General features: G+C 40.3%; 1 protein-coding gene across 5 annotated transcripts in view; it reads right to left on the reverse strand.

The window, feature by feature from the left end:
- Positions 1-12,313: 12,313 nt before the first annotated feature.
- CCSER2 (coiled-coil serine rich protein 2) overlaps positions 12,314-19,231 on the reverse strand; it is a 162,556-nt gene continuing 155,638 nt past the window's right edge. For 4 of the 5 annotated variants that reach the window (XM_079899191.1, XM_079899192.1, XM_079899196.1 and 1 more), the window contains one exon: positions 12,314-17,191. In XM_079899191.1, the coding sequence (XP_079755317.1) occupies positions 16,373-17,191 (819 nt within the window). In that variant the 3' untranslated portion in view covers positions 12,314-16,372. The remainder of the gene's footprint in view (positions 17,192-19,231) is intronic. The other variant, XM_079899194.1, reaches the window with a different exon arrangement.

The raw sequence follows: 19,231 nt of genomic DNA on the forward strand, positions 1-19,231 counted from the left end.
AAATTCCACATTTTTGCCCGCTGCTATCTAAAGTTTTAAATTCCACGTTATCATACAGTCAAATATATTACAACTGTAACCAGCTACTCGTCTAGAGGACGTTCACCTTTTTGTCGATTTTCTTGTTTCCATGTCCCTGACCTTGTATTTACAGGAAATGCTGTCTCTGGAGCCTTTGAAAATATGACCCATCATTTTTCTACAGATGCCAATGCTGAGGACTCTGGGGGGCCCAAAATATGCACCCCATCTGCACCAGGGCTTGAAAACTTGCTTCTCCAGCCCCAGCAGCCTCGGGTCAGAGGGTGGGGTCACTTGGTTAACTGCACGTCCCTCAGGGATTAAGTGAAACGGCATCTTCTCAGTGAGGCCTGCTCTAGCCTCCCAATCAAAAACAGAATCACACACACACCCTCACACAAGCTCCTCCTCTCCTGTCCTTTTTTTCTCTAGCACACATCACCATTTAAAGGTCCATGTATCTTCTTTTCTGTCTTTCCCACCAAAATGTAAGTTTCATGAAGGTAGGGATTTGTGTCTTTTTTCTTCATACTGGTGCATCCCTAACACCTTAAACTGGGGCAGACATAGAGCAAACACCTTAAAAATATTTGTTGAATAAAGAACTCCAGACTTTCACATAAAACATGGAAGAATCCCCCGGGAGTTATAAGACACCTCCCTGGTCCTTCACAAGTGGAATTCCGCACCATGGGTCAGCCTTTACTCTGGGCCTAGACCTGCCCTAGGTGTCTTACAAGAAACTCATTTCACCCCAGCAGTGGTGGAAGGTGTAGGTGGTGTTAGACAAGGATGCTGAGCTCAGATAGCAAACCTGAGAAGCTGCCAGCTACTAGGAGAGCAGGGATTCAACCCTTGGGTGAGTCTAGGTCCTGGACCCTGCAGTGGTTAAGGTCAGACCCCACAGCTCTGTAACCCCTACAGTTGGATAGCTGTGGGCAAGTTCCTTAAGCTGACCATGCTTCCTTTTTCTCACCTGTAAAACCAGGACCATGAGCACCTACGTCCCTGAGCGAGGGTGGGATTAAATGAGGTACCACGTGAGGCGTGGAGTGCTGGGCCTGTAGTGAGTGCCGGGCGCTGGAGCCGCTACTGCGCAGGCCCCAGCCCCTCTGTCACCGGGTCTGTACCTGGGCAGGGCCCCGTCATCCCAAGCTCTCCTTTGAGAGTCTGGAGGCTGATTCCCTCTATCACTCAGGACAGGACTGAAGGTCAGGAACCCCTGCTTCAGCTGTCAACTTTATGGCCAGCCCAATTCTCTCATCGTGCAGGCTCCCCAGCTGGGGGCAAAGGCTGGGGCCCTGTGAAACACAGACAGAGAAACAGACCCATGCCCGGAGGCGGGGAGGAGGAGAGATGCGGGGACCGCAGAGGGTTCCTGATGGAGACCCCAGCCTGCCTGTTGTTCCTAGGCCTCCGCGGCACCCTGTCTCCGGCTCTGCTGCCCACTCTACCGCCAGGACGAACCCCCAGCACAGACCCCCGTCAATCTCCCCTGCACTTGAGAAGTACTAATTGAGCCCTGTTAACATTTTCCATCTCTCAACAACCCTGCAGGGAAAAGCTACTGTTACCGATCCCGGACGATGGGCGGGAACCCAGGCTGCACCAGCGGTCCCCGCCCGGGGGGCCTTGGAAACGAAGTCGGAGAAGACCTCCAGGCGCAGCGGCGTCCCCCTTAGATACTCAAGGGATATCCCGCCCTGAAACAGGCGTACAAGGAGGGGGCCCAGGGGCCCTGCGACCCTAACAGGAGTCGTTCTCTGTCCCCGGCCTGGTTGCCTTTCTCCCTACTCTCCCGACCCAGACCCAGCCGCTGCTCCGGAACGGGAGCCGCGCGCCCCCGTGTGGCCATTTCTGGGAACGCAGGTCATGGAACCTGGCCACCCCAGGTCAGAACCGGCTGGGAAAATGCCCTGGGGAGGAAGCACCACCGAGGGGGGGGAGGGGGGCAGGAGGAGAAAGAGGGGAGGAGGTCCCTGCAGCACTTCCACAGGCCTTACTCAAATTGGAAGACACTTGATAGAACAGGACCTCCTAAGATAGCCACCCCCTGAGGAGCATCCTCTTCTCTTCCTCTTGGGGGCTTAAGAAGCACCTACTGGCCCAGGGTCTTGGCCCTCCCATGAGAACTTTAGCCTGAGCTGGGTGCAAGGCCCCTCCAGGGCTGCCCTAAAGATGTGGGACAGAACAAAAGAAGTGGCCCAGAGTAACAGGCAGCAAGACTAGCACTGCTCACTCAGCTTCATCCCTGCAGTCATTCAGCAGGACTGATGGAGTGCCCTCCAAGAGCCAGCCACCTTCCTGGCACCAAAGCTGTGTCCTCTACAGGCTACTAGAGTCTTTAGATCTATCCCCCAAATTCAGACTTACCAAAGAGCCAAGGCCCCACAGTGAATCCTGTGCACCTCAGCAGGAGGCTTCTCATCATTCCCCGCCCTCCTTCCAGCCCCAGGTGGAGGCCTCCTGCACATCTGGCTCCCCTAATGTGGAAACTCATACTTAAGGAGGAGTTACTGTGTGGGAGGCACACACACCCCTCCGATAACTCCGGTGGGCACTGGTCCTACCTAACCTTATCTAAGATGGAGTATGCCCTTAAATGCATTAGGAGTAGACCGGAAAGTTTGAAGAAGGCCATCCAGGCAAGTTGCCATCACATTTTGGCCAGTCTGCCCAGGGTACATGGAAGAGGTTGATGCCATCTTTTGGATTTTGCCAGAGATTCCTGTTGTCCTCCAACAGCACTCTAAGGAAATTTTGCTTCATTTAGTCATTATGCAGAGCATGGCACACTGGGATCTGTTGACATTCACTTGACGTGACTGTGAGGGTTTGTTACTGATTGGGTAGTCAGAGAAAAGCCACTGAAACTTCTGGGAAATTGACTCAATATTGTAACACATTATGTTGAAAAAAATGGAATCACAGTAATGATGAGCTCAGTTATGTGATTGGAGACTTGTGGTACCTTCATTGTTGAAAGCGTGTGTACTTGTATGCACTTAGGATATTTTATAGTTTACAAAAACGTTATGCTCTCATCTCCCTGACTCTAGCCTTTTCAAAACCCAGAGGAAATCTGCAGAGATTGGCCTCTTAAAGCCATAACCAATGCAAAAGCAAATCAGAGTGTGCCTTAGAGGGTGGAGTCTAAACCCTGGCCCCTGGACCTAGACCCTGAAGAGGACTCACCAATATACACCTGGAAACTGAAGAATATTTTACAAAGGAGAGACCTACTTCAGGTACATGGGGTTGTTCATTTTGGACTTCAGAAAAACAGACCTGCTTTCTGCTTCTTCCTCTCCCGCTGTTGGCAAAACACCCACCCCCCCATCCCAGGACTATTTACACACATATAGAGAACCAGATGTCCCAACCGACAGAGCAAAGTTGTTTGAGACTACTGAATATTTTAGTCAAATTCTCCAACTCGAACCCAGCTTTGGCATGGTTCGTATCAGGGTCTTGCAAATCCCCTCTGGAGCCAGCCTGTATGTGGAAGACAAAGACAAGTATTCTTCTCTTGATAGCACAGAAGATTCTTAAGAGTCCTGGGCATCACAGGGCAACCACACTGCCAAGTCCACCTGCTCTCTGGTAGGAGCCAGGAAGAGGAGGGTAAATGGTCTGGACCAGCACTAACAGAAATGCAATGCTAGCCACATATGTGATTTTAAATTTATTTAAGGACACATTTAAAAATTGTAAAAGAAATAAATGAAATTAATTTTAATGACATATTTTATTAAACCCAATATGAAAAAATTTATTCCAAATGTAATGAGTATAAAAATTATTAGTGAGATATTCTATATGAAATCCGGATTTTATACTTACAGGACATCTCAATTCAGACTAGCCACATTTCAAGAGCTCAGTAGCAATGTGTGGCTCACAGCCACTTTACTGGACTGTTCAGGTCTAAAGTTCATTTCTGCGAGTTCATGACACAACTGAGCACCATCATTGTCATTCTCCAAAGTCCAAACCAGGGTGTCAGGTCCTCAGTGCTGCTTCTGAAATATAACTGGGCCAAAAATACCAAACCTGTGGGCATGGGGGCCTGTAAGATCTAGTGCATAGGAGATTGGTTCAAGATGGCAGAGTAGAAGGACGTGCTCTCACTCCCTCTTGTGGGAGCACCAGAATCACAACTAACTGCTGAACAATCATCAACAGGAGGACACTGGAACTCACCAAAAAAGATACCCCACATCCAAAGACAAAGGAAAAGCCACAATGAGATGGTAGGAGGGGCACAATCACAATAAAATTAAACCCCATAACTGCTGGGTGGGTGACTCACAAACTGGAGAACAATTATACCACAGAAGTCCACCCACTGGAGTGAATGTTCTAAGCCCCACATCAGACTTCCCAACCTGGGGGTCTGGCAACAGGAGAAGGAATTCCTAGAGCAGACTTTGAAGGCTAGTGGGATTTGATTACAGAACTTCGACAGGATTGGGGGAAACAGAGACTCGACTCTTGGAGGGCACACACAAAGTGGTGTGCACATTGGGACCCAGGGGAAGGAGCAGTGACCCCATAGGAGACTAAACCAGACCTACCTGCTAGGGTTGGAGGGTTTCCTGCAGAGGCAGAGGGTGGCTCTGTCTCACTGTGAGGGCAAGGTCACTGGCAGCAGAAGTTCTGGGAGGTACTCCTTTGCATGAGCCCTCCCAGAGTCTGCCATTAGCCCCACCAAAGAGCCCCAGAAGGCTCCAGGGTTGGGTCGCCTCAGGGCAAACAACCAACAAGGAGGGAACCCAGCCCCACCCATCAGCAGACAAGTGGATTAAAGTTTTACTGAGCTCTGCCAACCAGAGCAATACCCAGCTCTACCCACCACCAGTCCCTCCCATCAGGAAAATTGCACAAGCCTCTTAGATAGCCTCATCCACCAGAAGGCAGACAGCAGAAGCAAGAACTACAATCCTGAAGCCTTTGGAACAAAAACCACATTCACAGAAAGATAGACAACATGAACAGGCAGAGGACTATGTACCAGATGAAGGAACAAGATAAAACCCCAGAAAAACGACTAAATGAAGTGGAGAGAGGCACCCTTCCAGAAAAAGAATTCAGAATAATGACAGTGAAGATGATCCAGGACCTCAGAAAAAGAATGGAGGCAAAGATCAAGAAGATGCAAGAAATGTTTAACAAAGACCTAGAAAAATTAAAGAACAAACAAACAGAGATGAACAATACAATAACTGAAATGAAAAATACTAGAAGGAATCAATAGCAGAATAACTGAGGCAGAAGAACGGGTAAGTAACCTTGAAGACAGAATGGTGGAATTCACTGCTGCAGAACAGAATAAAGAAAAAAGAATGAAAAGAAATGAAGACAGCCTAAGAGACTTCTAGAAAAACATTAAACGCAACAACACTCACATTATAGGGGTCCCAGAAGGAGAAGAGAGAAAGGACCCATGAAAATATTTGAAGACATTATAGTTGAAAAATTCCCTAACATGAGAAAGGAAATAGCCACCCAAGGCCAGGAAGCGCAGAGAGTCCCATACAGGATAAACTCAAGGTGAAACACACCGAGACTATCAAATTGGCAAAAATTAAAGACAAAGAAAAATTTTTGAAAGCAGCAAGGGAAAAATGACAAATAACATACAGGGAACATCCATAAGGATAACAGGTGATTTCTCAGCAGAAACTCTACAAGCCAGAAGGGAGTGGCATTACATATTTAAAGTGATGAAAGGGAAGAACCTACAACCAAGATTACTCTACCCGGCAAGGATCTCATTCAGATTCGATGGAGAAATCAAAAGCTTTACAGACAAGCAAAAGCTAAAAGAATTCAGCACCACCAAACCAGCTCTACAACAAATGCTAAAGCAACTTCTCTAAGGGGAAACACAAGAGAAGAAAAGGACCTACAAAAACAAACCCAAAAAAATCAAGAAAATGGTCATAGGAACACACATATCGATAATTACCTTAAATATGAATGGATTAACTGCTTCAACTGAAACACACAGGCTCACTGAATGGATACAAAAACATGACCCATATATATGCTGTCTAAAAGAGACCCACTTCAAACCTAGGGACACATACAGACTGAAAGTGAGGGGATGGAAAAAGATATTCCTTGCAAATGGAAATCGAAATAAAGCTGGAGTAGCAATACTCATATCAGATAAAATAGACTTTAAAATAAAGAATGTTACAAGAGACAAGGAAGGACACTATATAATGATTAAGGGATCAATTCAAGAAAAAGATATAACAATTATAAATATATATGCACCCAACATAGGAGCACCTCAATACATAAGGCAACTGCTAACAGCTATAAAAGAGGAAATTTACAGTAACACAATATTAGTGGGAGGCTATAACACCTCACTTACACCAATGGACAGATCATCCAAAATGAAAATAAATAAGGAAACACAAGCTTTAAATGACACAATAGACCAGATAGATTTAATTGATATTTATAGGACATTCCATCCAAAAACAGCAGATTACACTTTCTTCTCAAGTGCCCATGGAACATTCTCCAGGATAGATCACATCTGGGGTCACAAATCAAGCCTCAGAAATTTAAGAAAATTAAAATCATATCAAGCATATTTTCTGACCACAATGCTATGAGATTAGAAATCAATTACAAGGAAAAAAACATAAAAAACACAAATACATGGAGGCTAAACAATACGTTACTAAATAACCAATGGATCACTGAAGAAATCAAAGAGGAAATCGAAGAATACCTAGAGACAAATGACAATGAAAACACGATGATCCAAAACCTATGGGATGCAGCAAAAGCAGTTCTAAGAGGGAAGTTTATAGCAATACAAGCCTACCTCAAGAAACAACAAAAATCTCAAATAAACAATCTAACCTTACACCTAAAAGAAACAGAGAAAGAAGAACAAACAAAACCCAAAGTTAGCAGAAGGAAAGAAATCATAAACATCAGAGCAGAAATAAATGAAATATAAACAAATCAATAGCCAAGATCAATAAAACTAAAAGCTGGTTCTTTGAGAAGATAAACAAAATTTATAAACCGTTAGCCAGACTCAACAAGAAAGAGAGAGGACTCAAATCAATAAAATTAGAAATGAAAAAGAAGAAGTTACAACGAACACCACAGAAATACAAAGCATCCTAAGAGACTACTACAAGCAACTCTATGCCAATAAAATAGACAACCTGGAAGAAATGGACAAATTCTTAGAAAGGTATAACCTTCCAAGACTGAACCAGGAAGAAATAGAAAATATGAACATACCAATCACAAGTAATGAAATTGAAACTGTGATTAAAAATCTTCCACAAATAAAAGTCCAGGATTAGATGGTCTCACAGGTGAATTCTATCAAACTTTTAGAGAAGAGCTAATACCCATCCTTCTCAAACTCTTCCAAAAAATTGCAGAGGAATGAACACTCCCAAACTCATTCCATGGGGCCACCATCATGCTGACACCAAAACCAGACAAAGATACTACAAAAAAAGAAAATTAGAGACCAATTATCACTGATGAATATAGATGCAAAAATCCTCAACAAAATACTAGCAAACAGAAGCCAACAACACATTAAAAGGATCATACACCATGATCAAGTGGGATTTATCCCAGGGAGCAAGGATTCTTCAATATATGCAAATCAATCAATGTGATACACCATATGAACAAATTGAAGAATAAAAACTATATGATCATCTCAATAGATGCAGAAAAAGCTTTCGACAAAATTCGACACCGATTTATGATAAAAACTGCAGAAAGTGGGCACAGAGGGAACCTACCTCAACATAATAAAGGCCATATACGACAAAGCCACAGCAAACAACATTCTCAACGGTGAAAAACTGAAAGCATTTCCTCTAAGATCAGGAACAAGACAAGGATGTCCACTCTCGCCACTATTATTCAACATAGTTTTGGAAGTCCTAGCCATGGCAATCAGAGAAGAAAAAGAAATAAAAGGAATACAAATTGGAAAAGGAGAAGTAAAACTGTCACTGTTTGCAGATGACATGATACTATACATAGAGAATCCTAAGATGCCACTGGAAAACTACTAGAGCTAATCAATGAATTCTGTAGAGTTTCAGGATACAAAATTAATGCACAGAAATCTCTTGCATTCCTATAAACTAATGATGAAAAATCTGAAAGAGAAATTAAGGAAACACTCCCATTTACCACTGTAACAAAAAATAAAATACCTATGATTAAACCTACCTAGGGAGACAAAAGACTTGTATGCAGAAAACTGTAAGACACTGATGAAAAAATTAAAGATGACACAAATAGATGGAGAGATATACCATGTTCTTGGATTGGAAGAATCAATATTGTGAAAATGACTATACTACCCAAAGCAATCTACAGATTCAATGCAATCCTTGTCAAATTACCAATGGCATTTTTTACAGAACTAGAACAAAAAATCTTAAAATTTGTATGGAGACACTAAAGATCCCGAATAGCCAAAGCAGTCTTGAGAGAAAGAAACGGAGCTGGAGGAATCAGACTCCCTGACTTCAGACTATACTACAAAGCTACAGTAATCAAGACAATATTTTACTGGCACAAAAACAGAAATATAGATCAAGGGAACAGGATAGAAAGCCCAGAGATAAGCCCACACACCTATGATCAACTAATCTATGACAAAGTAGGCAAGGATATACAATGGAGAAAAGACAGCCTCTTCAATAAGTGGTGCTGGGAAAACTGGACAGCTACATGTAAAAGAATGAAATTAGAACACTCCCTAACACCATACACAAAAATAAACTCAAAATGGATTAGAGACCTAAATGTAAGACTGGACACTGTAAAACTCTTAGAGGAAAACATAGGCAGAACACTCTTTGATATAAATCACAGCAAGATCTGTTTTGATCCACCTCCTAGAGTAATGGAAATAAAAATAAAAATAAACAAATGGGACCTAATGAAACTTAAAGGCTTTTGCAAAGCAAAGGAAACTACAAACAAGACGAAAAGACAACCCTCAGAATGGGAGAAAATACTTGCAAATGAATCAATGGACAAAGGATTAATCTCCAAAATATATAAACACCTCATGCAGCTCAATATTAAAAAAACAAAAAACCCAATCCAAAAATGGGCAGAAGGCCTAAATAGACATTTCTCCAAAGACATACAGATGGCCAAGAAGCACATGAAAAGCTACCCAACATCACTAATTATTAGAGAAATGCAAATCAAAACTACAATGAGATATCACCTCACACCAGTTAGAATGGGCATCATCAGAAAATCTACAAACCACAAATGCTGGAGAGGGTGTGGAGAAAAGGGAACCCTCTTGCACTGTTGGTGGGAACGTAAATTGATACAGCCACTATGGAGAACAGTATGGAGGTCCCTTAAAAAACTAAAGATAGAATTACCATATGACCCAGCAATTCCACTACTGGGCATATACCCAGAGAAAACTATAATTCAAAAAGACACATGCACCCCAGTGTTCATTGCAGCACTATTTACAATAGCCAGGTCATGGAAGCAACCTAAATGCCCATCGACAGACGAATGGATAAGATGATGTGGTACATACATACAATGGAATATTACTCAGCCATAAAAAGGAACGAAATTGGGTCATTTGTAGAGATGTGGATGAATCTAGAGACTGTCATACAGAGTGAAGTAAGTCAGAAAGAGAAAAACAAATATCGTATATTAACGCATATATGTGTAACCTAAAAAAATGGTACAGATGAACCAGTTTGCAGGGCAGAAATTGAGACACAGATGTAGAGAACAAATGTATGTACACCAAGGGGGGAAAGCGGCGTGGGTGGGGGTGGGGGTGGGGGTGTGTGATGAATTGGGAGATTGGGAGTGACAAGTATACACTGATGTGTATAAAATTGATGACTAATAAGAACCTGCTGTATAAAAAAATTAATTAAATTAAAAAAAAGATCTAGTGGATAGTTTGCTAAAGCCTTCACAGGGCATTCCCATCCCAGGAGTGACTGCCTGCAGAGAGTAGGAGGTTGAGTCAGGGCTCCTATATAAACAGGCACACCTGTTCTATTGAGACTCTATGCTGGCTTTTCCAGGTAAATGAAAGTCCACACTGAGGGAACCTCCAGCATTTTTAGTGCTGTTGTTGTTGAATTGCTAATGAAGTCCAAGACCAGTAAATCTCTTGTGATGTACTGATCTACTTTTTTTCTGGCAGTGATAAAAATGGAACACATTAAAGTTCCCCTCTTTGCCTTGGCTGCCAGGAAACTCAGAACCAAGTCTGCTCTCAGTTAAAAGATATTGCCTCCACCATTACCATGTAGTTGTTGTCCCTTCACTCTTATTTTAATGCTTTGGGGATTTTGCAGGGTTTCTGTCTTCTGAAATATTAAGCAGCTTTGAAGTCTTTTGGAAACGGGTAAGGCAATGTACGTGTAAGGATGTTTCCAAATTTTACCACTAGATGGCAGCATAATTCAATAAAAATATATTGGCTTCAGTCCCACCCCCACCCCCACCCCCACCTCCACCCCGAACCAATTCTGCTAGTTAAATAAGTGTGTGACTTTGGGCAAGTGACTTTTAACACCCTGAGTCTCAGTTTTATCACATGAGAAAGGAAGGGCTGTTGTGAAAATGAACTGAGATGAAATATACCTTGGGAAGCGGTAATGGCCTTGTGATTAAATTGCATGGACCCTGAACCAGATGGCCTCGTTTCCAATTCTATTGTGTCACTTAATAGCTGTGAAATTTTAGGCAGCTTATTTAACTTCTCTGAGCCTTACCTTCCTCTCTGTAAAACGGAGATACTGCTGCCTGCTTCATAGGATTGTTGCTAGAATTAAAAGAGTAGCACAGGGCTTCCCTGGTGGAGCAGTGGCTGAGAGTCCGCCTGCCGATGCAGGGGACGCGGGTTCGTGCCCCGGTCCGGGAGGATTCCACGTGCCGCGGAGCGGCTGGGGCCCGTGAGCCATGGCCGCTGAGCCTGCGCGTCCGGAGCCTGTACTCCGCAGCGGGAGAGGACAACAGTGAGAGGCCCGCGTTCCGCAGAAAAAAGAAAAAAAAAAAAGGGTAGCACAGAGTGCTTAGAATGATGACTGGCACGCATAGGACACCAAGGGTTATTAGCTATCATGACTGTAATGGACACATACAGTACATATCAGAGTACTTGTCACAGCGCTTTTTTATAAACTAAGGTTTGTGTTACTATGCCTGTTAGTATCTAAGATGTTTGAAATGGGACCTCCATTTGGCCCACAGGCTCTTCCGTGTGTGAGGCTGTAGGATTGACTGCTGGCCCTGCTTCTGTAACACGACACTTCTATAACCCTATTAACAGGACACTGTGAATTAAAACTGCTACCTCAGTGGCTGGGCCCCTGGAAGCAAGACATCTATGGGCTGAAGTCAGCAAGGGAAGGCGGCTTAAGATAGCTGAGAAACCTCAAAACTAAATCTTGACCAAATCACCTATGGAAGAGAATGCAGAATACTTAAGACTATCCAGTACAGCTAAGAAAGGCGTTCTTGAATAAAATCAGATTATAAAAGGCCAGGTTTTCAAAGGGAAATAAAGAACTGTAACCAAGAAAGGTAACACAGAAGCAAAGATGAGAACAGTGCAAGGGAATTAAAGCCCAGAATGAAATGAAAGGAGTGGAGTTTTACTGTTATCCCAACAAGATGATGAACTGGATGAGAGGGTATTAAAAACCACCTGTGGGTTCTTCAGCTCCAGGAGGCAGAGACCACGCAGCCTTCCTCTCTGCCCACCCAGCAGCCAGTACAGTGATGGCATACGTAAGATACCCAGCAAAATTACTTAAACCCGATCATCACAAGAAGTTAGAACTTCTACTTGTTTTCTCTGTTGGGGAAGAAAAAGATTTTCAGGATGGAAAATGTGGGGAAAAAACATAATGGGAAACAAATGACTGCACTTGATGAAAGACTAAAAAGGAAAAATTTTGAGTTAATTTAAGAGAATACTTGCTAACAACTCAGAGGGCCTTAAAACTGATATAGGTATCTTAAGACATGGTAAATGCCATTATCACATTTATTGCTAATAAAATTTCATTCACTCTTTTCCTGGCATTTATGGAAACATTTTCGGTAATAATGTGATATATCACTGAAGCAACTTCAAATATCCTATTATATAAAGTCTATCACATATATCTAAACTGGAAAATAAAATAAATTATAAATTCCCTATTCCTTTTACTCAATCAGGGCTGGAAGTGTGGTGTGTATGCTGAAGGGAGTGTGTGAAATGATACAGAGTTTGAAAAAAAATCAACGAAATGAATATTTTAGATCTTTGTGGAAAAGAAGTTATGAGAGAAAGTACACTGTGGACGTCAGTGTTGAGAAGGACAAGGAAACTTTTATAATTATGAACTTTATTTTTATTTACTATGCCAACATTTTCAGGAAAGAGACTTTACATCCAGTTTTTATAATTCATTTTACAAGCAAATTCTAATATACAGTATTTACTCTGAACTGTTTTTTTAAATCGGTGGGAAAAACAATACTGCAGACATTAAAGATCGTGGTGTTTCTGATTTTAGTCAGCAGTGACTTAAGAGATTTTAAATTCTTAGGGTCAGTATTATTTTGTTACGGCAATGCTTTACCAAGGAGAAAGTGGGTAGCTTTCCCCCAACAAAGTTAAAACATATGATGTATCTTTAACAGCATAGTTGTAGATTGGTGCTCACCATCATAATCATTTACCCAAACATACTCTTTCAAATTGCTGCAGCAGAAAAATTGAAGGGAGGTGTGGAAAGAAAATTTTAAAATATAATTCAGGCATCAGAATTAAGAAAAACAGCAAGGCCATCATCCCCAAGGAAAAACATCAGGTATCTGTATTACAGCTATAATTAATGTCCAAATGTGTGCATAAGCATGCAAACATAACCACCCCAACTAATTCATAAACACGAAAACTATTATGTAAGATTGACAGTAAACTGAAACTATGCTGCAGTCTTACTGCTCTTCACTGCAAGCCTATTTGATGATTCCAAATTGCATCCTCAGTGCCCTAGAGGCCAGGAAACCATCATGACAACTCTGCTCAGAAATGAAGAGTGCATCTCTGTGTCTGTTACACCATCCATGCTACAGGAAGATTTAGAAGTGACAGCTCTACGGGGACCATGTTCTCTCTGATGCATCTGAGTAAAATACTTAAGGGGACAATGAAACATTCAAAGAACTTAGTGCTTTAATGGAGAAAGTGACATGCTTAGAATACAACTGTGAAAGGCTGTACTTCGAACAGCAACAATTATAGAGAAATTCATTTCAACAAAGAAAGCCACACCCAATAGGAGGCATTTCGATATTTCAGGCACAACTCCAAGCAATTAAGCTCATTTAAAGTGCAAATCTGATATTTTCTTTCATATTCAGATTTTTACTTGTTAAAATACTTAGTAAAGTTCCCTAACGTCTATATAAATACGATGAACAGTAGTCTATAGGCCTGAAAATATTGCACAAATTAAAATGAGACTCCAAAAGAAAAATGCTAGAGGGTCTCAGTTATTAGAAACATTCTAAATGATATTACTATACAATCCTTTAATGCCTTAAAATCATCTGCACCTGTACTGATTAACTCCTTAGCCAAGCTGTCTTTAAGGAATTTTATATGCACCCCATTAACAGCCAAATGTATAATTCTACATACTCTATTTCCTCTTTCACCAATGTGAAACTTAACCAATGCCCATAAGACTTCTTCCTCGGGATTTAGAATTCATACACTGCCACCATCTTCACCGAAATCACAAGAACAAGGAAAAGAGTGATCTGAGTTCCTGTGCAGGGGGATTTGGCACAGAGTTGACTTACAGAAGCACTAAAGAGAGATCGAGCCAAATGTGAGTGAGCTCTGATTATTCAGGTGAGCTACAGCCTCACCTCATTTCTGACTTAACATTTACTAAGGAGCAGACTAGCATAATATTCTTGCAGTTTTTAAAGAAAACTGCAGGCAAATACTTTGTTGTTTCATGCAAGCATCCTAGGTTTTTTCTCTTAAATTTAATAGTATGCTTCATAATTATATTAATGAGCCTTCTGCCAAGACTCAGGCTCAACAAAGGTACAGAGAAATTGAACTGATGGATTAATATTTCTGCAAATTCATCAGGGATAAAAAACAGAGCAGGAAAAGGATTAGAATAAACATATTGCAGGAGTCAACATTTTTAATAAAGACATTTCCCTCAGACTAGGGGGTTAAAAATAAAGTAAAAATTTAAAAATTTTCCCCTAAAGATAAAGGCCTACTTGTTAATAATGTTTCACAAGAGTTTATATAATTTCTAAATAAACCAAGACCTACTAATCAGTATGTTTTACTTTAGGGAAACACCCCATTTGCAATATCTGAGATCAGTTTTCTTTCTCCTTCAAAATAAAAACCACATGTACCCACTTACAGCTTCAGCTATTACTGCTTGTCCCTATGAAGAAAAAAGAGCCTTCCTGATATGTCTGATCGCTTAGCATAGTAACAGTATCTAGACTATGGGAAAAACTTTCTCAACTTTAGTGCTTCTCTGGCAGAAGTGCTGTCAGATGAGAGTATGATACTAGATTTGTGTTGCTCACCTCTTACCAAATCCAAGAATCGCTGATATCTGGTGAATGGCAAATTCATTCAAATGGTTCCTTATAGGTAAGGGAAGACTGCATCAAATGGTAGTAAACACCTCTTTTCAAATTTCCGCTAGAGTACTTGCTGTGTTGTTCCTCTAAAATGGGGCGATGTACATTTTTTTAAAGGGATCCCTAGGAATTTGAGTGACTGATTTTTTGGCCATAAACCCTTTTGATAAATTTTTGGTCAGCTGATCACAACAAAGATTGACGTTGTAAATACTATCTGTGTGAAAGACATTAATTCTAACAAAAGCAGCAACAGTTGAACAGCCTAGAGATGCCATGATTTGGGAGAACAGGAGGGCAAATTTACTGAACCACCTGACAAGCGGCCTGCAGCATAATTAGGTTAATGCATATGGTCCCTTGGCAGTTCCACAGCTACCTTCTTAGCACATTAAAATAAATAAACATATTGCCATTGAAATATCTTTTAATACCTTTTAATAAAACATAATTTCCCCTTTCTAATTTTATTTTTCTTCCCAAATCTACTTTCAAGAAATTGTCATTCAAACATACACCAACATAAAAGGGAAACCTGGAAAACTCAAAAAAACACAGCTATGAATTCCGGTTTTCTCAAGATAGTCTTACTTAAATTTATAATTATATTCAAAATACTTTAACTTGCTTTGCTATAGAAAATAGTTTTAAATCCCTATATACGGGATATTTATATCCCATCAAAGTTCTGTGCAAACATTTCAAGTCCATTATTCCAGTCTTCGGATATTAGCAGAAAGTCAATAAATATAAACATTGCAATAAAGACTTAATTTAAAATATATACTGTGGAACCTCAAAACAGCTATCATGGATCCATAAGTCGATAGGGTTCAAAATGGAATTACCAGCAAAACTCTAGCACCAACATATGTTACAAATGAATACATCTTTACGTCAGGTTTCAAGATGTATCCTCACTCGAGCTTTCCAAAATTTATTCAGTAATAAAAACAAACACAAATGGTGTGTGTGTGTGTGTAAAACAAGATGTTAAAGCAACATATAATTGGTTTATATACATAATATGAAACATTTTTAGCCAGGGGAATTTGTCTGGTAAATAAATATTGAGACTATAGCAAAGAAAAATAAAACTTACATAAACTTCCCAATAAAAGCCTGATCTCCTGTATTCATCACAGAGCTTTTGCATAGACCTTTTAAATATACAAATCACTGGCCAGAACTCTACGTACAGACTACCATCTTCCATTATCACCAAATCTTTAGTTATAATAGTAACCATATTCACAGGAGGGATGAGTGAAAAAGGGTGAGGCTGTGACAACCACAATTAATACAGACCTTAAAAGGACTAAATCAGCAAAGCACATTTGTTGCTTGCTAAGTGGAATATTATGAATTTTCTGATGTGCAGAGGGATGGATAACATGATTAGAGCCTTCTGTAGACCTCTGAATGGGTAAGCAAACTTTTGTGTTTACCTGAGACAAATATGCTCAAATACTATGTACTTCAACCAGGATATAAAATGGAAGAGCCAAACTAGTAGAAGCTTCCACATTTTAATTTTTAGATTTGCAAGCTTTCAATGGAACCTCCATCACAGTAGCAAACTGCACATAAAGCTATTACAGACTGTTTTTTAAAAAATCAAATTGGCAGGTGATGGCTATGCTTAATGTATCTTTGGTTTAGGAAGACGAGAATATTGATTAGAGGCCAAACAATCCCCAGAATTCAAATTGTCATTAGGATTCTGCATGATTTCTTTTCTTCTTGTTAGTGGCCTTGGGATGCTTGTCTTGGCCTGGAAGTTTTGAGGCTCTAGTCGGGGGCTGCTTATTTGTTTTTGTTTGAAAGAGCCAGCAGGGGGGCGGAGCTTAGATGCTTTTGGATTTGGATTATTTGCAAGATTTGTTTGACTAGATGTTGGCTGGAGTTTTGCAGAATTACATGGTGTGATTATTGGTGACTTCTTACAAGTGGGATTCCCACTTGGACACATTTCAGGAACTGGAGGAGGTACCACAGAATTCAAGATGGATGGCTTAAAAAGCTTCGAGGACTTGGGCTGAGATGTGTAGCCCTCTGGTGAAGACTGATTTCTTCCAGCTCTCTTAGCCTGGTCTACTATACTTGACTGGGGAAGTGTCTGAAGAGAAGTGGTTACAAATTGCATGTCACTAATTTGATTATTTGCCAAATGATAAGGCTCTTGAGCATTTATGGTCATGTTCAAGTCTGCTTCAGAAGGTGTACTCTTCACCACATCCTTAGTGAATTGTGGGCTTGATGAAAAAGGCCGGTCTCCCAGACCACTGCTGCTTTCTTGTTGCAAGCCGTGTGTAAAGCTTTCATCCAGAGGTGCAACAGCCTGATGTATGCCCTGGATTATGCACTCACTGTGGGCCTCGGTATGTTGTGGCTTTGCTAGTTTTCCCTGGGCGTGGTCTGTGGGTCTGGGAAGGCTGCTGGAAGGCTGTAGTACTTGAGGCTATTAGAATTAAAAACAACATTAGCAACAATTCATTTTAGAAATAACACCCAGAATTAATATAAGTTCCAATTAGGCTGTGTTGGTACTTATTATGTTTTAATATGAGAAGCATGTGGGGGTTTTTCAATTAAAACATAAATTGCAATATTCAAGTAATTCATGAGACACATACAAGAGTGATGATGCAAACAAAAAATGGTACAGGCAGTAAACACTAAACAAGATCCAAAATCAAACAGGAGAAAAGAAAAATATTAAAGTACTGATTTACTGTAAAAAATGATTCCTACCTTAATTGATTCATTAATTATTTAAAACTTTATCTATAAGACAGCTTGACAGAATGATAGCAACTATGACCTTCAGATCTTATTACCCATTTTAAAGGCTTATTTTTTAAGGGAAGATCTATGCCACTTCAATACACTTCATCAGAGGAAGCATTAACTTCAAAGTGTCAGGTGCTGTACCTCTATCGAGAATTAAAATTACCAGCAGATAAACAATTTAGAATGAAGATTATGTTCTCAGTTGATGTGGAATTCTAATTACTTAAAAAAAAATAGGTCAACATCTTTAGCTAATGTTAACCTACCTTTAATATTCTTACTGAAAAGTTTCAGAATAAAATGTTTTCACAGCTTATTTGTTCTGTCTCACTGCCATTTGAGGGATCAACCAAGGTTCTCTTATGGCTGATATATGAAAAACAGATTTACCTTCCCCAAGAGCAAATGTCCATTAATAAAACTAAAAATAACCAGCCTTTCGAATGATGTCTGAGATTAAAACGGATTTCAAGTTGCCTGTAACTTGAACTAAAGCTCAGAAGCCTACAAAAGTAAAGTTCTTACGGCTCACATGCCTTGCACACACTTCTCTGGAGCTTACTGTGTGATTATATTCTATACAAATCAGAGGAAACATACAACTTCCATTACTTTGGGGCATTCAGTAAAGAAATATGAATCTTAAAGTTATCTTTCAATGGCCCAAACAGTTAAAAGTTTATGGGGCAGAGCCTATTGGTCATATCATGATACAGGAATAGTTGCTCTAAATGTTTAAACACACACACACACACACACACACACACACACACACACACACACACTCATATATACGTTCTATTAAATAATGTGGGCTGAAAATGCCAAAAAATGTGGCAAAGGGCTTTGAAACATGAATGTTTTTAAAAGACCATATTTTACTAATAATTTTTTTACTATGCTAATCCACAAACAAATCTACACAGTATCTCTAATTTCCCCAAAAGAAAGGGTGAATCTATTTATGTTGCATCACTTGTATTTTGCTCCTTTTTTCACCTCCTTGACCAGCACTGGACGATGGCTACCAGAGTCAGAAATCAGGGATTAGATTATGGAGGGGTTACAAGTTACAGAGAACAAAGGTCACCAATTCATGGAGGGATGGTTGGTCGTGATGGCATGGGGTCGACTTGCTACTTATAATAATAATAAACATCAGGAAAATGACTACTCAAAGTTAATCCATGCAGAATATGCTACATTAAACTTTTATCTTAGAATATTTAAAATAAATAAGTCATCTCAGTTTTTGCTTCAAGATAAATGTCCTAGTTAAAGTCACTGGGCATTTTCACAATATATCACCATAGAGATGATTTAGAGGTACTAAAATCATCAAGGAATTTATTCAAGACTCTCCTTGGGATTCCCTAGAAAAAACTGGCCATGCCAAAGTGATATATTCTTTAGAAAGATCAGTAAAAATATAAAGCAGGGCCCTATTAAGCAAACCAAAATCTACCTAAGGGAAAAAAAAAAAGCAACCAAGGAGGAGAAAAGTGCAACATTAAACGGTTAATTGAATGGGGATCTGTTTTCCCTTTTTACCTCTTTTCACCTTTAAAAACAATAAGATAGTCTACTCTCGAATTAAAAATCTTAAAACAATTTAAGACCTTTGAAAATATCAGTGACAATCTAAATAAATGATTTTATTGTAATGTCTATTGCCCATAAGGAAAAAAATGGTATAAATATGCACTAC

This window comes from Stenella coeruleoalba, assembly GCF_951394435.1.
Source record: "Stenella coeruleoalba genome assembly, chromosome: 16".
Classification (NCBI taxonomy): domain Eukaryota; kingdom Metazoa; phylum Chordata; class Mammalia; order Artiodactyla; family Delphinidae; genus Stenella; species Stenella coeruleoalba.